General features: G+C 41.6%; 4 protein-coding genes and 1 long non-coding RNA gene across 5 annotated transcripts in view; 1 reads left to right on the top strand and 4 right to left on the bottom strand.

Annotated features, from left to right (window-relative positions):
* The window catches only part of LOC118420168, a 4,287-nt gene extending 4,079 nt beyond the window's left edge, over positions 1-208 (bottom strand). Inside the window, exon 1 of the mRNA XM_035826880.1 lies at positions 195-208. Coding sequence (XP_035682773.1) covers positions 195-208 — 14 coding nt within the window. The remainder of the gene's footprint in view (positions 1-194) is intronic.
* Positions 209-724: 516 nt separating this feature from the next.
* On the top strand, positions 725-6,867 carry LOC118419690 (U1 small nuclear ribonucleoprotein 70 kDa-like). Its single transcript, XM_035826216.1, has 4 exons — positions 725-948; positions 1,729-1,851; positions 2,478-2,636; positions 5,538-6,867. Exons 1-4 carry the CDS (start codon positions 740-742, stop codon positions 5,716-5,718), a joined length of 672 nt encoding a protein of 223 aa, XP_035682109.1. The 5' UTR covers positions 725-739; the 3' UTR covers positions 5,719-6,867.
* On the bottom strand, positions 3,778-5,314 carry LOC118419714. Its single transcript, XR_004831651.1, has 2 exons — positions 5,020-5,314; positions 3,778-4,153 (listed from the first exon to the last, which is right to left on the bottom strand). It is a non-coding gene; the product is annotated as an uncharacterized LOC118419714 (long non-coding RNA).
* A 213-nt stretch (positions 6,868-7,080) lies between the features above and the next one.
* LOC118419647 (regulator of G-protein signaling 22-like) lies at positions 7,081-14,586 on the bottom strand. Its single transcript, XM_035826142.1, has 10 exons — positions 14,277-14,586; positions 13,278-13,402; positions 12,651-12,787; positions 11,772-12,270; positions 11,231-11,340; positions 10,628-10,797; positions 10,164-10,278; positions 8,740-9,313; positions 8,408-8,523; positions 7,081-7,538 (listed from the first exon to the last, which is right to left on the bottom strand). Exons 1-10 carry the CDS (start codon positions 14,542-14,544, stop codon positions 7,331-7,333), a joined length of 2,322 nt encoding a protein of 773 aa, XP_035682035.1. The 5' UTR covers positions 14,545-14,586; the 3' UTR covers positions 7,081-7,330.
* A 566-nt stretch (positions 14,587-15,152) lies between these two features.
* Positions 15,153-20,863, bottom strand: LOC118419672 (ankyrin repeat and SOCS box protein 8-like). The gene is made up of 3 exons (XM_035826185.1): positions 20,577-20,863; positions 17,977-18,219; positions 15,153-17,229 (listed from the first exon to the last, which is right to left on the bottom strand). The coding sequence occupies exons 2-3, from the start codon at positions 18,202-18,204 to the stop codon at positions 16,594-16,596; spliced, it is 864 nt and encodes a 287-aa protein (XP_035682078.1). The 5' UTR covers positions 18,205-18,219; positions 20,577-20,863; the 3' UTR covers positions 15,153-16,593.
* Between the last annotated feature and the right edge of the window lie 5,224 nt (positions 20,864-26,087).

Here is a 26,087-nt window from a genome sequence, read left to right as displayed (position 1 = left end):
TGTACAATGGACTTCCCCCGATCTCTAGAACTATTCAGAAAAGAAGACTGGCCCTTGCTGGCCATGTAGCACGTCATGAGGAGATAGCTGCCAAAGTTCTCCTCTGGGAACCTGATGCAAAGAGAAAAAGGGGACGACCGAACCTGACACTTAAGAAAGTTTTGGAGGAGGAGGTTGGGTTAAAGGACTACAACCTGCTAGCCGCCATGCTTGATAGAAACGCATGGTTAGACATTGTTAATGGCACCTCGTATGAGGATGACCTGAACTGAACCGAACTGTTATATGTATCTTAGCCTCTACGGATTTGTGGGAAATAACTCCTCTGGCCGGCCAACTCTCCCAGTGTACAATTGACTCTGTTTATCCAATTTCTGCTATTTTTGACCAGTGATCCGCGGAGTCTAATAGGGGCTACATGTATCTACCTTTTACCTGTGTAAAATAAGTGGAAATGATCTCAAACAGGTTTGATAGAGCTATTCTTCCACTGGTTGTGACAGAGAAGACAGACATTGTGTACAACGTTCACAGGCTCATTGTACCGCTTGAACTCATTTAGCTCTTTTCAACCATGAACAGTGGTCTATGGCTTTACTAGTACATTATATATCTCATTCTAAGGACTATTAAGGCTTTCTGGTGTGTATAGCATGTTGGATGAGCAACAACATCCGGGATTTGAACTTCCAGCCTCTTAGTCCAGAGACGGGTTTGCTAACCACTCACTTGACCACACATGCTACAGATAGCAGATGACACACTGACTACACTATTTTTGTTCCTTGCAGACCACCCAGACTTCCCCCCCTACAACCTGGGCCCACCCCCCTCGGGCCCCCCTCCCGGCTCCTGGGACCCCGGGCGCAGACAGGAGAACGATGAATACGACTTCTTCCACCCTCCGGGCCCTCCGATGAACAGGGGCTCAGAGAGCGACTTCTCCAGGTACGACGGTGTTATACTGCACTGTTATATTATTATTAAGTTTATTGCAAATTCTTGCCCGAGGGCTAATTGCCAGTGACAAAAAATGACAGACAAATGATTATGGTAAACAGTATAGTAAGTGACTATTCTAGTCTAACTTAAAGATGTAACTTAATGGGTTTGACGAAAGATCCCACTTTTTTCTGTAATGTGTGGGTTTTGGGACGTTAAAAGGAGAGTAGTTTTCTTTTTGTCTGTAAACGTGGAGATATTAGGATAGAATTTGGTGGCTTCTTTTAAAAGCTCTTTCTCTCTTAATCATAGAAGGGGCAGTTTGAAATAAAATGTATTTCGTCTTCTACCATATTTATGACGTACGTTATGTATATAACGTACAGTATTAATTTACGTTAAAGTTATACTGCCCCTTACGGGGTGATGTTCCCTTTCTTTTAGCTGAATGCAACACAGGGATGAGCCAGGTCTCTCATCTGGGTGAATGATGTAGATTTCAATTATATCTGCGAAAACATCATAACAGAACATTTTCTGTCATGATTTTTAAGTTAATGGTTGACAGACCAAATTGTTCCAAAGTTGTCTGTTTACACGAAAGGAAAAATACATGGTTCACAACTATTTTGTGTTTGTCTACACAACAAATAGTTGTTGGGCCACCAAAGAAAAGAGACATTATGTATATATTAGATAGATGATTTACTTGTTATGGAGGGATATGTCATGTAATGTTTATCTTATGTTTCTTTTGACATTGTGATTTTTTTATTGTTCTAACAGTGACAGTGAGCAGGAGTATCAGAGAAGACAACACAGCAGAGAGAGAACCCGGGAAAGAGAACCACGGGAGTACCGGGACAGAGATCGGGAGAGAGAGAGGGATAGAGACAGGGACAGAGAAAGGTGTGTTGTGTTGTGTATATGTTTTCAAATCTGTCCGTGTTTCAAGTTGTCACTAGTACAGTATAAAATTACCAAGGGGAAATTTCATCACTTTTATTATCAAATGACAACTCATGTTTCAAAATACTGGGTGCATGTGCACCTTTGTGCACTCAAAATTGGATCTTTTGCACTTAATTTTTGACTGGATGCAATAAGTGATATTTTTGTAGGCTATAGGGTAATGGCACTATTTTACACCAGAATGCAGAACATTCTTAGAATTTAAGCATCAGAAAAAGCCATAAAACCTCTATTGAATGAAGACCTTTATTGCACATTTTTGCCACACCGGGCTATTAATTACACTGGTCACAACAAATACATTTAACAGGTACATGATAAAACTAATGTTGTGAACTTAAGTTGTGAAGAGAGGCAGAAGGCTTTGTGATTATGTTTTGCTAACATTTTACTTTATCTTTTGTTGTACATCCATTTTTTTCTGTACACTTAAATTTTTAGGCTATTTTTAGCAACTGTTCACAAAAATTAATTTTAAACCCTGATGTTGTAGGTCTCTAAGTGTTGTTTTATGATGGCCTTTGTTGTACCACAACTGACATCATGTCGCAATCGTACCTTAGGGATAGACGACGGGAAGAGCGCGACAGAGGGCGGGAGAGAGAGCGCGACCGTAGCCGTGACCGCGAGCGAGAACGGAGGCACAGAGACAGAGACCGAGAGAGCAACAGACGAACCGAAGAGACAGAGGAAAGCAAGGACAGACATCGGTCATCCAGGAGGTACCCATCTTTCCAACTTATCATAGACTAATTTGTGCTGGAAAATATTTTTCCGTTGGTCAGTTAATGTAGGTGTGTGTCAGTTATGGTAGTAGATAAGCATTAGGAGAGTGTCGGGAAGTGAGGGGGAAGATGACTGCAGAGGTTAGAATGTCAGGAAGTACAGTTCAGAGGTGGTACATCTAATAACTAATCAGACATGACAGTCCAGTCATGGAGTCATTGGTGGAGGTCACTAATTCACAGGGAGGTATTTTTTTGCTTGACAAGCATTTTTGCTGGTACATATTTTGGATGTACTGGTCACATTCTCCGTAGAATGACGGAGTGATATATGGACACATGTTATGTTAGTCAAGACAGTAGGGAAGGTAACTAGATTTAGTAACCTTTCTTCAGCCAATCAGAGTGCGCCATTTCCATGACCCCAATATTTGACCCCAAATCAAGATGGCCGCCAAAACCAGGAAGATCCAGGAACTTTGAGGAAGTGGTTGACACCTGATGAAATCTTTGCTTTTTGTCTTTTGGTACATTACCGTTTCATATTGTTACTTCCATTTTTTTTTGTGTCTGTGTGTCTATCTGAGTGTGTGTTTAAGTTTCCGAATATTTCTGGCTAGGAAAACTTTAGAATCTCTGGATAGAATGTTAATACTAGATGGGAGAGGTGCCCTACTATCAATATTGTAGTATTTACTTCATTAGTAATAGACTTATTACATGTAATAGACTTTATAGTAAATACATCGAACAATGTTTATTTTTGACACTCATGTTGTTAACATCAATAAAAACATTTATGTACATCGGAATTTTAAACTTATTACACTCCTCATCTTGTAGTCCTTGTTCTGTTATGCATACTACATGTACTAGTATATGTTGAGGCTTTCACACAAAATTTGGACCATATAGTTAATATATAATAAATTTGATTATTTAATTTAATATAATAATTCAATATATCAAAAAACAGGTAGTGTGCGAAGGTCACATTGCACTGTCTTAGAGCCTCTATTGATTAAACATCCTCACACAACATCCATGTATCAACATTAACTTTTGCCTTTTTGGTGGCATAACATTGAGGAACATAGTCATACAAATATAAATGATGTACAAAACAGATACCACAGGGTACTGGTAACTTCATTTAGTCCTAACACAACATATCCACATAAACTTTTGCCTCTTATGGTGATATAACACTGAGGACCGTAGTCATACAAATATAAACCAATAAAATTAGGGAACTTTATATGGTCCCTACACAACTTACAGTATCTTCATTAACTTTTGCCTCTTTGACAGCACAACACTGAGGTGATTCTTATATCTAACATTGCATAAAGAAAGGTAATTTGTGACAGACTAATTAGGTTGGCAGATGGATCAATCCTAACGAGGTTCAGAAACTGCTCCATATGATGTACCACATCATTGGTAAGTGTTGTTGTCACTTCCACATAGTCTGAATCTTCTTTTCAGTTGGTAGCAGTGGTCCATTTTGTCACCTATGGGCAAGCACAATATTTCAGAATTGACATACAAACCCTGCCACAGTAGTCCTACCATCACATATTATTATACATTGTCAATGCCTAGTCATGTCTGCAGAATATTTACTAACACACAAATCTACCTACAAATTACAACAGACTATTATATAAAGTCCAGCAAAATAGACATTAAAGTACAGCATTTTTACAAATACTAGTAAAAGGAAGAACCAAACTCCATACATGCGTGAACCCATCCCCAATATACTGAAGACTAAAATGTCCTTCAAAAAATCATTCAAGTCATCAATTTTGTCGCCACAATGATCTCAGAAGACACACATATTTCATGATTGTGTCAAAATGATATGCAATTGAAAATTACAGATAAAAAACGGCAGGACTCATGCCCATAGCGATCTCCGCAGAACAACGCCCCCCTCCCCACCTTTAGCCATTATCGCTAAAATTGCGGCTTATACCCGTTCAAAAAAGGAGGAAATTTTCTAGAACACCATCAGCCCCAAACCAACAATGTAGAAGCATGGTGGAGACTTTGATTAATTCAAGAAAATTTTTAGATTTGGTTTAACCCGCCGCGAAAGGCAAATAAAATCATTTTTTCTACGAAGAAACAACCCGCAAGTGTGCAAATGTCCGTGCACTAACAATACGGCTGGCTGTCCCCGAGCAAGCAACTGGTCAACTTCAAAAACTCAAAAATTCTTTGCATCGCAAGACAAACAAAGACAAAATGGCGGAATCGACTCACGACACCCCAAACAATCACGGAAAAACAACAAAAACTACGACAAATTCCATGAAAATAACAAGTTAGACCAGTCAAATCACATGAAAAAATGAAGAAATGGACCGCTTACCCGACGATTTGGCCGCCATTCCGGCCAGAAATTGTTGATTCTCGTGGTTTTTCGCCGATCAAAATTGGCTTCAACGCTTTCCCCTTGTTTCCACAAGGGTTCTACAAGACGGATATGACGTATTTTGACCTTTGAACTGTTCTCCAAGCAGATATAGAGCCAAAATTCGCATTGAAAATGAACGGAGAGATAGCTTGGCATGGAAGGATCGGGTCCGCGGGAAAATGACGTCATGGCCCGGAGCGCACGCTGATTGGCTGAAATTGGCTGAAGAAAGGTTACTAAATCTAGTTACCTTTCCTACTGCAAGACCTTATATGCATAATTAATTGATACACTACAATTGACCAAGAAACAGTTTTTAGAGTTGTGAGATCTTTGACCTTCTGTTTTGTATGTGTGAATTGGTCAAACTTCCAATCATGTAATCACTTCTCTATAATATATGATTGCTGTCAATGTTTTGTGATTTGAGTCCCTTGCTAATGTGATATTAAATCTTTTCCTTCCCTTTTCAGGAGACACCACGATGACGGTGAGAAAGATTCCTCCGAACACCGCAGCTCCAGACACAAGCGCAGCAAGCACTCCAAACGCTCCAAGGAGCGGGAAACCTCCAAAACGGAGGAGTCGACTGAAGGGGAGGCGCCACCCCCTGCAGAGGGGGGTGCAGGGGAGGAGGAACCAATGGAGTCCTAGTAGAAACCAGTAGACAACTCTACAACTCATCCTCCTACGCACGGACCCCAACCGGCTAATCGCCTATGAGGGGATCCTGCTATCTGAAGGGCCACCCCCGGTTACTGTGAGCGTCGCCACAAACCAGCTGTCTGCCAATCAGAGAATAGGCTTTCAGTTTTCAAAAGGGATCTCACAAAGGCCTGATTGGGCGCTGATTGCCTGTTTCCCATATAAGGGTAAGCTCATTAATATTTATAAGCAGGGCGGTCAGTAACCGGGGGTGGCCCTTCAGATAGCAGGGTCCCAACATAGGGTATTAGCCGGTTGGGGACTGTGCGTAGGAGGATGTCTACAACTATACTGTTTAACATAGAAAGTGGATGTTTGCCAGTTATGTGAATGTTAAAACAACATTTGATCTCAACATCAAGAATTCAAATCAAGATGTGTACTCATATGTTAAACTCATGACTGCTACTCTCAACTTATATACTAGAAATAATGAAGTGTAATAGAAAAACAGAATTGAATAGAAAACATGTATCCCCAGGAGTTTTTGTACTTTTATGTACTGTGTCACTGTGCTTTCTTTTATGACTTTAAAAGTATATTGGAAACACAACAATGGAAAGACTTATTAAGGTCAATGGAGCTTCTCATTTTGGGTTTCATTTGTAGTCCTAATATTTCAGCCTGGTGTTGGTGTAATGAAGGTGTAATGTTGGTGTTATAACGTCCTTGGTGTAACGGTTAGGGTGTTTGACCCAGAACCCAGGTTCTTGGTTTGAAGCCCCTGATATGCCACCCATGTTGTGTCCTTAGGAAAGGCACTTTACATGACTTCCCTCATTAAACCCAGGTGTACAAAATGTTTTTGATTTTGGTTGGGGAGGTACAGGGCAGTGGTAGGAGAGGGATGGGCTCCACCTTCTAATGCTGTGCAGTAGACACAGTGGATAACAACCCTGCTACCCCTGCAGCCACAAAAAGGCTATAGCACTACATTTTACCTTTTTTACCTTTTGGCTAACGAATTTATAACACAATAGTAATGTGTCATATTTTGGTGTACTAGGGACAATGATAGCACAAGAAGAGAACTATCTTGTTGGACCACTTGTTGCTGTTGTTCAGTAAAGTTTATTTTCATTTCTCCACATCATGAAATAAGGAATTCAGCTTGTATTATTACTTCCTTTTTACATGTGCAGGTTGTATAAGCTTGGTTACATATATTTTTCATTTATCTGGAAAGATTAAGCCATGTTAATTTGATTATATGGATGACATTCGTGTGCGCATCAATATCCGGCCGTTAAAAAAAGTTTTCAACCATATCGCAAAACGGCTACTAATGTCCTAGAATACCTAAGTCAAACCCCAAAGTTAGCCACAAAGCTGAAGAAAATGAGAAAGAACAAAAATTAATCTATTGTTGGGTATGTCATACTCTTGTTTAGTCATATGTTGAACCTTCTTGATACATAATGAAGGCAACTTTTTAAGGCCAAACTTTTTTTTTCTTCGCATGCTCGCACCAATTTTGGGGTTCCCAGGTGATGTCATCCATATAATCAAATCAAGATGGCCTAATAGATGTATGGAGACGGATGTACGGAGTCTGCTCCCCTCAGTGTGGTATCTTCAGCGGTCCCACCAACAGGTCAGCCTCCTCACTCCTCATGGCGAGCCAGGCCTCCTTCAGCACCAGCAGGGCGTGGTCCTCCACAGCTGAGAAGTTGTCCTGGCTGTGCGCCTCTGCCGACAGGGCACACCCCACCTCGAAGGATATGTCTACAGGACAGAGGATACTCCGGGACGCCCCCGTCACGATGTATCTGTACAACAAACAGAATAAGCTGTCTTAAAATGATCAATCAATGTGCCTAAAGGTAAGGGCACAATCCGCTGTATATGTATGTGCAAATACGTGCCAAAACGTGGGCAATCTTTGGGGATCCGTAAGTGGTAAGTACCGCCTCCGTACGAACTCGTAGGGAATCCAACGGATTTTGAAGCACGCAGACACACCGTAGAACTTTACGTGCAGGCAAAACCTTGTGTGCCATCGAGCTGCGGATTTGACCCCCGTACGTGCCAGTACGGCCGACGCGCCTGCCCTGTACAGCTTGAACATTTTCAAAAATAAGTGGCGGACGTGGCCTCTCAAAAAAAAAAAAACAACGTACGGACAAATTGCACGAACGGCGGGTTGTGCCCTTAGCTTTACACTCCTGACGTCGAATGATCGAAGTGGCATCACCTTCGGATGGCAAGGCCAGGCTAGCAGACGTAAGATCAAGAGTTACGGGTTTGATTCCTGGTTAGACTTAAATGTGTCATTGGGAAGGGCACTTAACATGACATTCTTCACTCCACACAGGTGTAAAAAAGGGTACCTAACTCTGGTTGGGAGATGGGGGTCCGACTTTTGATACCGCGTCCTAGACACAGTAGATAGCGCACAGTCCCTACGTGTACAGCCCGAAAAGGCTTTGGCTACCTTTTCTCGAGCTCCAATTTCTTTTGTATCAGAGATGGACATCATTTGCGACGAGCTACGTCTTTTGAAGTAGCGTGCTTAGCTTCTTACATTTCAAAAACAAGAACGCCAAACTAGAAGCGTATGTATGGACGACGAAGATGTTTTGATTTTCTAAACCTGATAACGGTAAAGGTACATATAGGAGAAAGGTACATATGATACCGTGAGTACAGCCGCCTAGCTTTCCGCTGGATGTTGTAGTCCTGGCGGGGTTCCGTGTTGAACAGGCGCCGGTACTCCTGCAAGTCCCTCCAGAAGTCTACAGCGTTCACCCATATCTAGTGGAGTGGTTTAAATTTAAGATCTTTGAAAAAAGTTTCGTCTGGAACAAAACTAATTAAACTGACATGTTATGGATTCAAGCAATTATTCAACATTTCACAATTATGCTGGTCGTTATCTGTTGAAAATTCCTTACAAAAACAATGGCATGAAGTGCGACGAAACAGATACCAGAGTGCAGACGTCGACGTAGGAGAAACTTTTTCTGTTACCTTGTTGCCTGACGCCTCACAGAACTGCTCGAAAAAGTTCCCGGCTCGTTTGTCAAGAACTAGAGTCTGCTCAACTTGCGTCACTTCCGTTTCCTGTGTGACGTCACTGCTCAGTTCTTCACGTTGGGCTTCTGCAGTTTTGGGACGGTTGGGTTGCTTCCCTGGGGATTTAGTTTCCACTTTTCTTTCGTGTTCACACTTTTTAGTCGGTGTACCCCTCCCTGTGTTGTTCGGTGCTGTAGGTGGTCGTGTTGCGGAGAGGCAGAATGACACCATTTTACTATCAGCACCGGTACTGGGACTACTCTTCGGTCGTCTTGTAGAGGAGGACGATTTTCTAGGCCGCACTTTCGTTATGGGAAATCGTCTCTCCAGTTCTTTCTTCATCCTAAGTTCTTCTTGTTTCTGCTTTGCTTCGTCTTTGCCTTTCTTGTTTTTCGAAGACGGTCTTGTGCGAGTGATGTTTGATTCCGACTGGAGCTGGTCGACTTGGGGGGTGCTGGAGTGGTTGTGCGTGCTCCGAGCGCTTCTGGACCTGCTGACACTTGTCTTGAATCTTTCAAACTCGTCGGCCCTGCATTGTAGTGATGATTAACGTTACATCAAAAGCGTGATTACATTAAAAGTTTTGTGAGCCTCCGTTGCAGACTCCCGTTTTTGCAGGTTTTTTGCAAAGTTACGTTTTTTATTACGTTCAAATCCCGTTTTGCTTTTTTTTTCCAAAGTTACATTTTTTTATCACGTTTCTTATTATGGGACGAAGTGGGTCGTAATTACAACTAATGAAAAAAACGTAATAAAAAAAACGGTTTTGAAACGGTATCTTATTTTAACGGTAAAACAGTCGGCGGGAATCTGCAATGGAGGCTTAAAAGTCATACTTAAAAGTCATACTTAAAAGTCATACTTAAAAGTCATACTTAAAAGTCATACACAATATACTTTGAGGAGACTTCGCTAAACCTGGCTGAGGTTTCCACTTTGTGGGCTCTAACCAGCGCTAGCTGCCGGCCTATCACCTGTTCAGGTAAAGCCGATTGTCTAGTTGGCGGACAGCTGGGACGCAGGGACATCCAACAGCCAAACTGCCTGTCTGGATGTGCCCTGCTCTTTCAACCGTCACTCTTAGTTCCTGACCGCCCTGCTTATAAATATTAATGAGGTTACCCTTATACGTCCGAGACAGCTTTTGAAAACGGAAAGCCTATTCTCTGATTGGCTGACAGCTGGTTTGGGGGTGACGTCCACGGGAACTAAGAGTGACGGTTGCAACGTTGAAAGAGCAGGGCACATCCAGACAGGCAGTTTGGCTGTTGGATGTCCCTGCGTAGGAGGATGCTCAGAGGCCACGCCGACAATGTGGAAACCTCAGCCCGATTTAGTCTGTCCAGGGGCTGTGCTCTTCGCAGGAGAGCCATACTTACTTTCCTTGGCCGCCTCCGTAGATGCGTCTGGCTGCCTCTGTAGAAGACCGGAGTCTGGGGATACAGGACTGGGGCCGTGACGTCACATCCGCCGTGTCGAACCCGAGAGATGTTGCTGGGGATATAGATTTTATCATTGCCATACGTTTCAAGGGTAAGTCGTACAATTCTGTCTGTTAATTACATGACTTGTGTGATTCTGTGTCGTTTACGGCAAAAAGACTTATGCTAACGTCACATTTTCAAACCGGGGCCAGGCCTGGCTGCTTGTGGAAAAGAAAAATAGAAATTATAAACGTAAAAATATACACAAATAATGCCCACGACTATTCTCTTTACGTCTTGCATAGTTTGGGGTCTTTTCGATCACACTTTTCGAATTCGTTCCCGACAGCTGCCGGCCGGGCTCCGGTTTGGAAATGTGACGTGGGCCTACAGAGTCAAAAAAACGTTCAACCGGCTACCTGAAGTAGGGCGCCCTAGGGACTCCACAGAAACGTCGCTCCCCTCGTAGCTGATGAGAGGGGAGCCCTGGTCTCTGCTGCGCAGGAAGCGCGGTAACCAGTACTGCAGCAGCGGCTGCACCAGCAGGCTCTGCGCCTCCTGGAGACGGTGGGGTCGCCAGTCACGAATCCTAGTAGATAGTCAAATTACATGGCTTTGAAGATAGTCAAAATAATGACAATATTTGTGTCTACATGCATGAATCTAAAGCTTTAGATTCGTAAAAAAAATTATCGGTTCTTGGTTTATGAGTCATCATTATGCAGATGTTGGCACACTGGCACAACAAAACCGTAGTGTGTTTTTGGCACACATTTAGACAGATTAGCCGAAGAGGCTTGTTGGGCCTCAGTCCGCCGTAAGGGAAAGTTGTCTTAAGTGATCTTAAGTGTCTTTCCCAAGGGTACAACGTCGGGGCACGGTGGGTATCGAACTCGGGACCTTTTGATTCCGAGCCGAACGCTCTACCAGTTACGCCACGTAGATTTGTAATATGCATGTTAAATAGCCTATTTGCCATGTTAAACAGGAGTGATTTGAAAAGTCTCCAAAGTACATTCTACCTTTGCAACCCCAGGTTCTGCTCCATCTCCGTGGACAGTCGTAAGGGGGAGCTGCTGTGTAGATACTTGGTTTGCAGCTTGGCGAGGAAAGCTCCCATCTTGTGTACGCACTGCAAAACAGAGGGAATCCTGATTAGAAAACGTCTATAGATACATCATGCCTTTTGACCAACTTTATAAGCCAGTATTGTACAGGCAATATCAAGTTGGCTATAACGTTAGGGTATTGACATTTCACAATTAAGAGCGTATAATTTCGACATGCTACGTCATTTTGTTTGTTTGTTTTATTGGGATCTCTAAACGTAGTATCACTATTCTTCCTGGAGTCCTACAATTCATAAACAATAAAAACAAAACATAAGCAACAAATCTTTTACAATTGATAAACAGAAATGTGACAAAATCAACTGAGGTCATTATATCTTATTGCTCTATGGTATAGCCAGGTATTTCTGGTTCAAATCCATAGTTACCAACTGTCAGTTACAATATCCTCTCCATCAACATTTAATCGCGTTTCAAACTGTGAGGAACAAACCTGTACAAATCTGGTATGGTCTGCATCCAGCCACAGACTCCACTTGACTTCGCCACTCGTGCTCTTCAAAAACTCTCCGAACTCTTTCACCGTTGCCTTGTCGGCGATACCTCGACCATACACCGCCAAGTAACCGGATGGATCCTCGTCAATACACCCCCTGTTACCTTCCTCCGTCTCCAGAGCGTTTAGATCAGAATTCACGCACATACACGCAGCAGGAGAGTGTAAGTAGGGACTAGCTCGTCCGCCATTATCAGCCATCTTTACAATTTCTCTCGAAGAGACTTTCTTCTTTCTCGAAGGCGGTTTGGACATGTAGACGTCGAAGCCCTTCTGTTTGAAGAGAGTGCCGTAACTTGTTGATGATGGTGGCGGGTTGGGTTCCTGGTCGCTCGGGGTGCTTGTGGTAGTCTCCGCGTGCTTTGCCCAGGCGTACCACTGCTTGGTTTGTGTTGGGTTCGTCTGGCCGAGACAGACACACATGCTCTTCACGAACCTAACACAAGATGGTGGACAAAGGTAAGCGGTGAATGTGCAGCACCATCAAATACTAGTAGTGTTTCTTTTGTATGATTTTTCATTCCGACAGCTGCATATCATGAATAACAAAATTCACACACACACATGTACACATGCATGCAGACACAAACACAGCCACACACAGACGTACATACACACGCACAGACCACCGACACACATACAGAGAGAGAGAGATTCACACAGACGCACACACACGGATGTACACACACACACACACACACACACAAACACACACAGACAGACAGACCTTGTTTCGTAATGCAACGCTTAGCTCAATGAAGTCGAGAAATAAGGAAAAAACACAGGAATACATCTAATGTAATGAATGCAAATTACTTGTCAAATTCTACATCTTCGTCGTTGATGGTGTCCTTAGCGGAGTCATCCTCTGTGTCCTCCAGACTGTACCGCGGGGCCCATGGTCTGTAGTCTGGGTCTACATGTAGGTACAGACCGGAGGTACAGGCGGGCACCTGGAGGTTTCATAATGTTGTTAGGACAGGTCGTTAGAGCAATGAGTCCTCGAGCTTTTTAAACACCCGATATAACAAACATGCATTTTATATCTGTATGGGAAATGCCTTAGCTACTGTGATTTTACCCTGCTAAAATAAAATGAAATAGATTAAATGCGTCCGCTGGTGCGCTGAGTACTAGCAATCGTCGAAAGTCGAGTTTGATGTTTTACAGTTTGGAAGTAGGCTATGACACAATCAACCACTGGTAAGAACCTAAACGTCATCGTAAACAAACTAGTTGCATTTACAGGACACGTTCATGAATATGTCTAGAAAACAATAGTTTTTCAATCGTACTAAGATGGCGACGTAAAAACTATGCAACCGTACCCTAAGCTCATAACAGGTGGTTCAAACGGTCCTTTCAATAGCTAGTGTTAGAGTTACGGCTCCTTGAGCTCTTCAAAGTCATAAGAAATCTTTGGATGAACTATACTAAGGTTACCTGGGACAGTAGCTTGGCCAGGCGGTACTTGGAGTAGTACCTGCTCTGTAGGAAGGCGGGAAGGCGGTGGACCTTGATCCAAACCAGTCCCTGCAGTTTGTCCAGCTGTGCTCCCAACGAGTCATCTGAATAGCATATTGGAAAAGAAAATAATGTTATCAGGTTGGTAGAACATAGGATGTTGGAGTTTCCTTTTACTCTCCAAGCAGAGGTTGGTGGGAAAAATCGTGACCTTTTCCTTTCATAGAAAAAAAAGATATGAAAGGAAAAGGTCACGATTTTTTCCACCAACCTCTGCTTGGAGAGTATTTCCTTTAACACGACCACTTAATGTCTCACCCGCTTTATACGTTTCTATGCCTATTAGACCCTATGGATGAAACGGGACGAGGGGATACAAACTTAGCCACGTTTGGGGCTGTGTTCTCGCCGCAAAAGCGCCACCTACATCGGGTACTTATAGCGGCGAGAAGCAGTTCTTCAGTTACATGTAGAAGCTGTCTGATAGGCACTGAAACATAAGCAGTTAAGACATCACTAGTTGTGTAAAGAAAAACTCCAGTTTGATAGATCGGGAACAGAAAAATGTGTTCCATACTCTATACTACAAGTGGTTAAGTGATAGCATGTCTTCTTCTTCTTCCCGTTGATGCCCACAATCTTGAAGAAGATTATACTGGCATATTTGGGGGGTGGTGACGCTCGCACTTGTAGACGTAATACTCGTTAGTCCATTAACAGTCCATGGTCGATACCCTTGAATCCGTCAGTTGTCTTAGGTAGGCTGTTATGAAGCAGGGGCCCGAGGCACAAATGTGTCTACTGTGGCGGCCTCGACTGCCACTGCTGGTAAACAATTCCAGTCCTTGATTGTTCTTGGCAAGAATGACCCGTCTCTGTATAGTGTTCTAGTGGTGATTTGCTTGAACTGGTAGTCATGTAGCTTGTAAAAGTTGTTTAGGTTCTATATATACCAGTATACGACCAAAACCGACCCACCTTCCCTGCTGGCTCGCCGGCTCTCCCGTAAGAACGGAGTCGGGTTCTCCCCCCTGTTCATGGCCCGCATGGCCCGACAAGCCCAGCACCCTCCCCCGACCATGTCGAAAGCCCCGGCCTCGGCGTTGTAGCGAAGCCGCAAGGCAAAGGACGGCAGGCCGAGGAAGGCGTTGAAATATTCCACGAACAGCGCATCGTTATCCAAAAACAACTCCAAATTGTCTAAATTAACATCTGGAGGTTCCGAGCTTAGCTTCAAGACAGGCATTTTTCTTCTGATGGTTTTGATATGTCGTAAAAAGGAATAACAAATTGTGACGTCATAATGTGACAATGTCACAAGAGGGAATTAAACAATGACGATTTAAGTTGTTCTAGAACATGTATGGCGTAGGTATACGTAGAACGCGAAGATCGTGTAACTTGTTTAGCTGTACGCTTGGTCTTTGCAATATGTTCAGGTCTTTTTAAAACCAAAGTTTAAGTTATTTCTTTTATTCCTATTATTTTTCTTTGTTGTGTTAGTTGATACCACTCTATGGCCTATTGATTCCAAAATTTCAAGAGGTGTATGTTTTCGACAACGTTTGTTGCTATGTAGTTGTGTTTGCGGGTTTTAATTTAAAGGGATACATGTATATTGTAAAATTTTGGCGCCAAAATTTCAAAAGTTCTGAACTTAAAGGTCTGTGGGTTTAAATTTAAAGCAACATGGCACAAGAAGCTGTTGATGGATTGTAATGACATTTGGTGCGTGGGTAGTTGTTTACTAGTATAGAAAGAATTGTGATATGATCTATACTAAACATTCATAGTCATCTCTTCAGGTATAAGTATTTATAAGATTTATTAGTACATGTATTGACATGGCTAGTATACAATGCCAACATATTAGGCAGACAATACTTTTAGTATGGTTATATCTTTGAATATATTTACATCACACAACATTTTGTTATAAAATAAAACAACATTCAACTTGAAATAATTTTGCATCCAAATCCTTAAAACAGGTTGAACTGACTCAGATTTTTTACCATATTCTTTGAAAATGTAACTGAGAATGATATAAGAGCTAATACATGTCTGTTCAAGAGACCACTTTGCCATGTGGCTTGTGCAAATGTACATCATACATTGATTTGTGGAAAATCCAGAAAGTTGCATTAGACGTCCTTTAAGCTTAGAGTACACACCTTGTTACTTGCTTAAAATATGTTTTGGCCATCCTGCAATCTACCCATTACCTTTAAACTACAAATAGGAGTCTCCGAATACAACGGTTATCTTTTTTGTCTGCCAGGGCACTTTGAGAAATATGCATGACATCAGTCCAATTAAAAAGATACTTTTGGCCTGTATCTTGTCTTGTCAGAAGTGAACTATAGCCAAACATCTGTTCTTTCTTCAGCGATATCTAGGAGTAATATAGGGCTTAGGTCAGTGCAAAAGGTATACATTCCAAAATAATGTAGTATAGAACTGACATATTCACTGACATGCACGTCTAACAGATATCTCAATTTGACTGCTCCAAATTGCGCCAGATATTGAAAACAGACTTGCAAACCCGCAAAATTTTTTGCCTGAAGTGGCCCAAAATGTTAACATGCTTTTATTCAATGCAAACCCCTTCTTGATGAATTTTTATCAATTGTACGATGTTATTGGTAACACTGCAATTTTAAATAAAGTAATCTGAAAACTGAAAATGTGCCATATTGGGCACGGCCATTTTGTTGGCTCATCTGGGCTTCATACGCAAATGCATCGCACAGATTTGCAGAGTTGGCACAATTTCCTATAGTGCAATTTTGTGCAGTAGAGTGAGTTGTCACAGTTGCAATAGGAATGTCATGCTCTCTCATATTTGCCAGCTACAGTTACACCACTTTCAGTTGCAAAGATTATACATCAGTAATCAGAGTCACAATAGTTAACGTTTATAGTCATAAATATAATCATCAAACCCTGGATCTACAGTTTTAAAACCTATAAAATCAAAGGGGGTGCCCTAAAAATAAAATCTCACAAGCAAAACTGCATGTCTAAAACAGAAAAAGGTGGGAGGGGGGTTATTCATTCAAAAACATACATAATATTATGTACCCTATTGGAGTAGTTCATTCCCCATAATGGAACAAAGAATTTGAAGACTTGGTCATATCAAGGAGCTCCTTGGTCATATCTTCCCAACAACAATATTAATATTAGTACATCTGTTTAGTACATCTGTGTTAGGTTTATCAATATACAGTTAAAACAATTTTGCTTAAATCCCAGTCTGCTAGCATTAAGATAGCAGATGAAGGTGTCATCAATTCTTCAGACAAAGAAATCTCTTCAGGTACTCCGGAAGTGGTAACTTCTTCACAGCTTTCGGGAGATAAGTCTCTCCTATAGATTTCCTTATCTTGTATAAGCAGAGGTCCTTAAGAGTCCTTGGGTTGTTGGACAGCTCTAGAAGCCTGTCGCAAAGCTGGTTGTCCCTCACAATTTCATTGGGCATCTGTCCATTGTCGTTCCGGAGGTCAAACTGTCCCGACGCTCGGATCAGTAAGTTCAGGCTCTCGTCGTCGTTTGTGTTGTTCAGCCCACGAGCCTGGATGAGAGAAGCCCGGTACACCGGCGAATACCCGTTGTAGTTTTCGGTCTGGACTTCGGCGCCGTACTGTAAGAGGATTTCCACGGCTTCGAGGTTCCCCTTCATAGACGCCCAACTGAGAGGGGTGTCGCTGTTGTAGTCTAAGGAGTTGACTGTAGCTCCGTGTTGAAGGAGGACTTTAAGACACGGAGCGTTGTTGCGGAAGGCAGCCCAGTGCAGGGGTGTGTCTTGGTTCCCGTCGGGTGCGTTGATGAACGCTCCGTGCTGTAGGAGGATGGAGACACAGTTGGAGTCTTTCTCAGCAGCATAGTGAAGAGCTGTACGGCCATAGCCATCCTTGGAATTTACCTGCAACAGAAATATCCCCGTCTAAAATAAATCTTCATAACAATGCCAATAAGTTTGCAGTACGTTCATCTTATCTTACAAATGGTCCCAAGTACTGGTTCAAAATAACAAAGAAACTTAAACTGCCTGCAGTTTCTCTTGCATTGTCACTGCAAATGAAGATTTATGAAGGCTTGTAGTAATTGCTAACTAAAGGCTCCCTTTCCACTAGACCGAAATCTTGACTATACAGCAACCAAAAGTGAAGTTGTGTGAAATTATGATTTCATAACTAGTGTATGATGCAAGACGTAAAAGTATGACTTAACTTAAGTTAAAGGACAACAATACACTCAAAACCTAAATGATTTGATCGTTATCTATGAAATTTATTGAGAGATCTGCCAAAGGCCCTAGGGCGATCTGACTTGCCTAGCATGTACCCAAAAGCGCAACTTTCAATGCAAAATGTGCCAGAAATTTGGTATCCTTAAATATTTTAAAAATGGGAATGACTTCAGTTTCAATGGCCAAATCCAGTATTTGAATTTTTGACAGCAGCGCACTTGGCACCAAAAGTGCATTCAAAATATTAGATGGAAACCTGAGTGCATAATACATGTAGAGGCCCGTGTGATACCCCAATTATCATCTGGTCTGAAACACCTGTATGTAATGTTATTACAACCCTGATACATTGTATGACATTAGAGCTTTTACATGGAATGTCACCACACAATACATGGAGATGTGAGTTAGTATACTTACATCAGCTCCTCTCTCCAGGAGCATTTCCGCACAGCGAGCATCACTGACCATACAGGCGCAGTGTAGCGGGCGCAGAGTCCCGTGGACACAGTTGATGTCCGCGCCCTTGTTGATCAGGTCCTCCACATCGTCCTTGGTACAGATCTCCCAATCACAGATCACGTGGATCAGCCTCTCGTTCAGCTCGTAACAGGTCTGGGTGTTCTCCATGATGTACCACATGGTCATGGGAGATACAGGAGGCTGTGGGAACAATACAGTGATATTATTACAAACAGTGTAAAACAGTGGTATACAGAATTTCATACTTAAGAAAGAAGGGAAATATCATTTATGTAGATAAATTGAGAGGGAAATGACATCTATTCTATTTCCACTTCTGACTTCTTTTCTATATTCAGTGGGAGATAAATTGTCCAACATCTTCAAAATCATTTATAAATGGGTTGGATCATTCATAAATTCTAGGAACAAATTGGTATTGTGAACATTGACAGATAAAATGTAGTTATACGTTCTTCAGATACTACTAGTACTTCCCTTAAATGGAGCAGTATTCAAATGCCATAATACTTTATTAAAAGTTTTAAAAAAAACATAGGTCAAGGCCATCAAAATCAGCATTGAAGAGAAAGAGGCAGGTAAAACAATGGTCAAGATATGCAAATAAGTACCTCAATTTCTCTATGTACTTTGGCCATCTCCTTACACATAAAGGCAAGGTCATCTCCAGCTGTTTTTATTTTTGCCCCACTCATTGATTAAGAGCCCATGTTGATTTTTGTTATTAAATCTTTTATTTTTTATGTTTTGGAAATACATTTTCCCCAGTTTCATGACATGAGGTTCAGTGAGAAATTTGGGTCAGTTGAGGTGAATTTTTTGTCTGTCCCATCAAGCAAATTTCCATCCCAGGGTGGAGGGTTGGGTCTTGGAGACAACCTTATATAAATACCATAAAAAGCCTTCATAATCAATGGGTCAAGTCTCAGAGGCAATATGATCCCCTGAGTTATTCCCCACTTTTAGACGTGAGTGTTTACAGAGAGATGCTGACTGAAAGGCACAGAATGTCACCATGCAGTGCTGCCGTGGGAGCTTGATAAAAATAAACTTGTTGTTGTTTTTCACTGATATTTAAAGCCTGCTATCATATCAACTTATCAACATACTTCAATATGCAAGGGTCAACAAATATATGTGGCAGACAGTCACACTACACGCAAAATAATCAAAATATATACAAACATTGTAAATTCTATTTCATTTTATCAGGAGTTAGATTATTATAAGGCTGAGGCTATTGATGGGTTTTCCTGTCAATAAGAATTCTATTTTCCCTATAGAAATGGTGATCCTGTCAATAAGAGTTTTTTTCCCAATATTGACAGGAATGAATGTGTTTGCGTAGCTAATCACAGAATACCTTATTAATATTACAGCCTTAAAATAATTGATAATCTTGTGAATGGTACCTTATCAGGCTGTCAACCCTATAAACTCTTACATAAACCTAACATTACATGGATATCCCTGTATTAATGATAAATAATATATAATAATAAAATAAGACTAAACAAAAGTAACTTCGACCCACTGCTCATGAGTTTAACACAATACTACTAGAGTAGAGTAGTGTAGAGTTACTGTAAATGCAGAAATGTTGGCGGTGGTTTTATGTTTGCAGTTTTCGTGGTTGCCAATTCACTGCGAACTTAAAATCACCGCGAATATTTGTCCATTACAGTATGTGACTACAGTAGATAATGATACCGCAACCTTAAAACCACTGTGTACACTCCATTTTCGCACTACCGCGAATTTAAATCCCCACGAACTTAAATGCATTTACAGTACTGTAGGACTGGCAGACCATATCAGCAACTGATCAAATAGGGGCTGACTGTCTCAAACTCATTCCTTTTTATCCTGTCAATAAAGATCTTTATTTTTGTACCAGATTGACAGGATGTTCCTGTCAATAACCCCGTGGCTATTATTGACCTTTAGCTGACCCTAAATAATGCCTCAGTTCGTTTGAGCTGGTGCACAAGAATTTAAATAGACTGGCCTGTGTGAAAATACACAATCTAGCATTTCTCCTTTTTTATCAGTTACCAAGCTACAAAGGAGCTTTTATCTTGTACCTAGCCTGGACTGCCAGAATTTCTGCTTACAGTAGTCCGTCATGTGACCATAATCTTGTTGTAATTATACACATTACAATTTTGTTGTTGTTGTTTCTGACACACAGCCCCTCCCCCCACTGTGCATACACTGAAGCGATATCCGTCCAAATAATAAAAGGTGAATACAACTCCAACCTGCATAATGACTCAATTAAGAAACTGCGACTTGTTATGACTTCCCCAAACGTCTTTTGCATAGCATTATTTTCATAAAACCCTGTGTTTATTTCTAGTATTAGGAAGGGGCAGCTGCAAATTATGAAGTCAGCTGACTCTAAATACCCGGCGATTCCTACAAAATATCGACCAGTTAACCCATGCCAAACACCATCTACATTGCCAGAAGACGTTCTTTCTATCAATGGTGTAAGCATTTTGCTGTTGACCGGTAGAAATAAACACAAATCTTACCAAAAACGGTGAGAGCCGGTCCGTCCAGCCGGAACACTATGTGTACACTGTGTACAGTAGGCTGATGACCTTTGACATTCAAGATGGCGGACATTCACGTCGAGGAGGCCAAGTCATAGGATGTTCGAGAAAAGCCCCTCTTTATTTGACTAGCATAACTCTTGGTAGGGATATCAACCTTGGTAGGAATGTTATATTGTTGTTTTTTGTACACTGGATGTAATTTTGGCTGACTTATAGTTGAAATTGCGCTGGAAATCGCAGAATCGGCACGGCAGTTTCGAATGGTTGTTTCGAATACTAGTAGGTTCCTGACCGACATGACGATTTCCCATTTAAAAGCCTGAATGTCATCCCATTTCTATCGGGGCTTCTTGCGGGTCCGGTAGTATTAAATCGCAGTTTCTTTGGGATTCCTAGTCAAAAGAGGAGAGGATGACATTGTCCGCTGTTTGTTTGAATTCTTTGAACAGAAGAGGGCAAAGCTTTAGGAAGATATCCATGGTGTCCTAGACAACTGTGCTCTCTCGACGAGACTGTAACGTTATTGAGACTGTTACCCATATGTTGATGTATCAAATAAAGTTTTGAAACTTCTTGATACAATTTTGATTTTTGTAATTCTTTTTCCGTCAGGTTGACAGTGTCTGATTTGCGTGTACCACTCATAATCAGTTAAGAGTTTGCATGAGACCGGAGGGGAGCTTGTCTGCTATTATCCACTGTCGTTGTGGTGCTATATTTTTAGCTAATACTGTGGTCTTGTGTAAGCTTCCAGAGGTTTGCAAAGAGCAAGGTGAATGAGGACACAAGTATAAGTACGTTTTCGAATGCAGACTCATTATTGTTACCCGCCTATGTAATACACAAGCACACACATTAACAAACTAGAGTTCGGCGACCTCATACCTCCATGAACATTTAAAGCTCTTGTTAATTTCATGCAAATGACTTAATATTAACATGATTTATGCATGGTGTTGTTCATCATTGAATAACGTACAGTACACATGTCACAAGTAAAATTCCCAATTCAGATCATCAATCATTAAGTTATTTGCAATTTTTGCATAAATTATGCAAGTAAGTTCCTCATTTGCATATTTGATATCTGCATATGTTCCACCGATTATAATTAACAAGTGTTACATTTATCGAAGTCCAGTTATTGCAAATAATGGAATCATACAATTTCCTCATTAATTATGCAAATTAATTCCTCATTTGCATAAAATGCATATCATTATGAACATCTTTGCCCAAGCTACTTGCATACCTAAAATGCAGGCAATCCGTCGTTCCTTTCTGCAGTTATCCTCTTTGGAGTGTCTTGACAAAAACACCCCTGCAGTTTCACAATTAAATGTTAGGGGACTGAAACTTTCCCCACTTTGTCATGACGTTAAAAGTTATCTACCACCCAAATGTCACGACCATATCACATCTGAGACGAGAGATACATTGAAAAAACTGCTATGATAGAATATTCTCATTAATCATGCAAATGTACTCCTATTTTGCATAATTAGTACTTTATCTTGTACAACATTGTCTAAGGTACCTACATACCAAAAATCATGAAAATCCGCTGTTCCCTTCTTGAGTTATCGTCTTCAGAAGTTTTTGACAAAAATGCCCCTGCTATCCCAAAACTAGACGCTAGGGGGCCCAAACTTATGTCATTTCTTCCTGAGCACAAGAGCTATCTAATACTTAAAAATCGTGACCATAGCATGTTCAGAACACCAAGATAGCAAAACCGGAAGTTGCGCTGCAGTACCAAGGGGAGCTGCTAGGGGGCCCAAAATCTAATCATTTCCAGCTTTCATCACACCCTACCAACACATCAAGTATCAAACCAATCCACCCAGCCGTTCTTGAGTTATCTTGTTTACACACACCACAGACACACAAACGCGGGGTAAAATATAACCTCCATGACATTTTATGGAGGTAATTAAACACATACCACAAGGGACAGACAATATTTACAATTGTTGGCGACAGTTTTATTTCATACATCAAGAATTAACTTCTAGACGATCTCGGCGAGTGTGGATTACAACTTTATGACAAAAAGACAGAGTTCGTCTCAAAAGATTCTCCAAGCTAATTGAACTTTAGTTGTGTGTATGTTTGTTTAAATCTTTGTCAAAACTTTTATCTATTTTTAAAGTTTTGCTCTCTTTTCTTCATACAATTCAAACAAACAGCGCACTATATCATCTGCCCCTCTTTTGACTTGGAATCCCAGGGACACAGGCTTGGACGAGATTTCCCATGATTTCACTTCTAACATATCTCCCACTAGAGATTCTTCCTGATACAACATGGCAATTTTCTTCACACGATACTTCAACACGTCCCCAGATAGCGATGGGTAGCAACCTGTCTTCGTACCAAGAGCAGCAGTGTCGGAACAGAGTCGTATGAAAACGGACTGGTTAGTATGCCCGTTTTCATCTATATCACTCTCAACAATGCTAAACTTGTGAGAATACATTGGAGTATTTGGCGACACTGGCGACAGGTCAAATGTTGGCCGGGGGCCTTTTCTCTTCCTCCGCAGATGTTGTGGAAGGGCGATGGGTTGCCGACTCGACATATCCACATGGACCAGCTGTGTGTTAAAGACACATATGCTGTCCTTGGAGTCAGTTCCAAGACGAACATTCCCCTTGAAGACATATGATGACTTGCCAACGTGCCCAATCTCAGCCACAACCTCTACAGTGGAGTTGGTTCCCACGTCAGTGTAGTACGCGGGTTGGAGATGGAACTCTTGGTAACGTAGGAAACTAGTGGCTGTCTCCGAGTAACCGGGGATGCGGAAAAACTCGGACCTCTCAGCTCCCGGAATGTTGATCATGTGCGAGAGGATCCACGGTGTCAGGACGCCTGTGCGATCGAAGTGGAACGGACTGAGCTCGAACGTGGCTACAAGTTTGGTGCCGTCTTCACTCAACCTGGTCTTCATGGCGACTCCTAAATCTACAGTATTAAAGATGTATCGAGTATATGTACGTTTCGTCTAAGTCCCCAGGGGACTAAAGAGTAGCTGCACGATACACTGCACTGTGCTGCATTATACCATGCCCCTTGCACCTGGTAACCTTTGATCTCCAATATGGCGGACACCAATAAAGGGGGAGGGGTGTAGAAAGTGAACATTGGAATACATCGTGAAACCAGGAAAACAAATCACTTCAAAAAAAGCTTGATCGATATAAAGAAAAAAGACATAAATAAATTGCACCAGGATTTCACCCTCAATCTCAATGGGTCAGTCCAGCCAATAGCACGACTTAATTGGAAAACAGCTTGAAAATGCATGTACTTGTAACGTAGTTATCGTAAAAACACTGACAAATGAATTCACGCATACGCGAGCGCACACACACAAACGAACATATGCACACAAACACACAGAAAGATATACAATGCTGTCCATATCTAGATATTTAAACCACAGAGAAAACGGACAATATTTCCAATTGCACATAACAAATTTATTTCATACATAAAATTTAACAACCCCTGGGCTGTCTCGTCGAGAGTGGATTTGTGAAATTTAAGAACTGACTAAGTCCTGGACACCCGTTGACGTCCACTTGTGCTTTTAAAGCTTTGCTCTCTCCCCTGCAAAGAATTCAAACGAACAGCGCACTATGCAATCTTGTCCCCTTTTCACAAGGAATTCCAGGGAAACAGGCTTGGATGAGATTTCCCATGACTGCACTTCTAACATGTCTCCCACTAGAGATTCTTCCTGAAACAACATGGCGATTTTCTTCACACGATACTTCAACACGTCCCCAGATAGCGATGGGTAGCAGCCTGCTTTCGTACCAAGAACAGCGGTATCGGAACAGAGTCTTATGAAAACGGACTGGTTAGTATGCCCGTTGCCATCAATATCACTCTCTACAATGCTAAACTTGTGAGAATACATTGGTGTATTTGGTGACACTGGCGACAGGTCAAATGTTGGCCGGAGACCCTTTCCCTTCAGCCGCAGATGTTGTGGAAGTACGATGGGTTGACGAGTTGATATATCCACGTAAACTAACTGGCAGTTGTAGTGACACAAGATGTCTTGTGATGTTGCAAGCCGAACATGTCCCTGGCATATCCAAGATGTCTTACCAACGTACCCAACCCCAGCCACAACCTCTACAGTGGAGTTGAACTTGACTTTGGTGTAGAATTCTGGATGTAGATGGATTTCTTGGTATCGTAGGAAGCTGGCGACCGTCTCAAGGAAACCTGGCATGTAGAAGACGGCTGACTGCTCTGGTCGAGAATACATAATCAGCTTCGAGAGCGTCCATGTTGTCAGGAAACCTGTATGGTCAAAGTAGTAAGGAGAGAGTTCATGCGCAGCCACAAGTTTTGTGCCGTCTTCACTCAATCTGGTCTTCATCTTGATCCATTTACTTTGACAGAGACCAATGAATGGCCAAAGTACTTAGTTCGTTGGCAAAAAAAAATGGGTAAAGTACAATACCCGAGATCAGAGTTCAGCTTGCAATAGCGCCATGCGCAGTTTGCCTCGCTCCCTATGAACTTGGTGAAGTCCATGAATGTTGTCATTGGGTATCGTTTTATTTTCGCTAATTATTATCTTTTCTGAATGATAAAATTGACTGCTAAAATAGACCAGTTATGTACAACACCGGGCGTTTAATATATGCACCTACCAAATCAAGCATTTTTTGTTCGACTTTTGCAATTTTTTAGTTTGTAATAATACGTCTAAACTAGTCGTTCCTACCTTGGTTGTGAGTGGAATGACCCATTGGGGAGGGACTCATTTCAATCTTTGAACTCAGTTTGAACTCTTTCATCGAAAATGCTAGAGTTAAACTCACATCTCTAGATCTCTTCAAGCTAATAGATAAATCTGACATCGATTCGCCACATCATTTTTTAATGCAAAAAAAATGCTCTTTTTGCCTCAGAGAAACAAACTGAGTTTTTTTGACCAAAAAGTTGCATATTTCATGTCCAAAAATTATTCTGCACTCAATAAAGTTGATTTGAAGAAAATCGGACATCTAAGTTGACTAAATGGAACAAGGACATTATATTGGGTGGTGAGTATCTCCGTTAACTGATCATTTAATCGACGAATACTGGTAAATGGGCCGGTGTGCAGTGTTCTGTTGCAGTGAACCGGAAGTTGTTCTGGTAAAAGGCAGCAATATCGGTCGCCAGAAAACCCCATACAGACGGCGAAACAAAACAAAAATTGTTCCTTTGTGTGAATTTCGATGGGACAAATCACGCCTTGAAATACTCTGTGTCCTCAAATGACATCGCAGAGATTCTTGGACATGTCAGAATTATGACTACACATTCAATGGTCTTCTGAGATGTATCGTGACGGTACAAATTATTACTAAATTCTTCAGTGACCTGAAGCTTTCGGCGCGCTTTCTAGCTCCTCCCACTACGGACTACAGCTGTTGTTCGCTGTCGGTCAATTTCCTTTGATAACTTTATCTTCAA

The sequence above is a fragment of the Branchiostoma floridae genome, chromosome 7 (genome assembly GCF_000003815.2).
Source record: "Branchiostoma floridae strain S238N-H82 chromosome 7, Bfl_VNyyK, whole genome shotgun sequence".
Classification (NCBI taxonomy): domain Eukaryota; kingdom Metazoa; phylum Chordata; class Leptocardii; order Amphioxiformes; family Branchiostomatidae; genus Branchiostoma; species Branchiostoma floridae.
The sequence above is the reverse complement of the archived record's forward strand: the minus strand, read 5'-3'. Positions and strand labels throughout refer to the sequence as shown.

Coding starts and splice junctions, on each gene's coding strand:
- LOC118419690 (XM_035826216.1), top strand. CDS start 740: ATGCTACAGATAGCAGATGACACACTGACTACACTATTTTTGTTCCTT. Junction 949..1,728: donor TCAGAGAGCGACTTCTCCAG/GTACGACGGTGT, acceptor TTGTTCTAACAG/TGACAGTGAGCAGGAGTATC. Junction 1,852..2,477: donor AGAGACAGGGACAGAGAAAG/GTGTGTTGTGTT, acceptor ATCGTACCTTAG/GGATAGACGACGGGAAGAGC.
- LOC118419647 (XM_035826142.1), bottom strand. CDS start 14,544: ATGCCTGTCTTGAAGCTAAGCTCGGAACCTCCAGATGTTAATTTAGAC. Junction 13,403..14,276: donor CCGGCGAGCCAGCAGGGAAG/GTGGGTCGGTTT, acceptor TATGCTATTCAG/ATGACTCGTTGGGAGCACAG. Junction 8,524..8,739: donor GTGAGGCGTCAGGCAACAAG/GTAACAGAAAAA, acceptor CCACTCCACTAG/ATATGGGTGAACGCTGTAGA.
- LOC118419672 (XM_035826185.1), bottom strand. CDS start 18,204: ATGACCATGTGGTACATCATGGAGAACACCCAGACCTGTTACGAGCTG. Junction 17,230..17,976: donor TCCTGGAGAGAGGAGCTGAT/GTAAGTATACTA, acceptor TTTCTGTTGCAG/GTAAATTCCAAGGATGGCTA.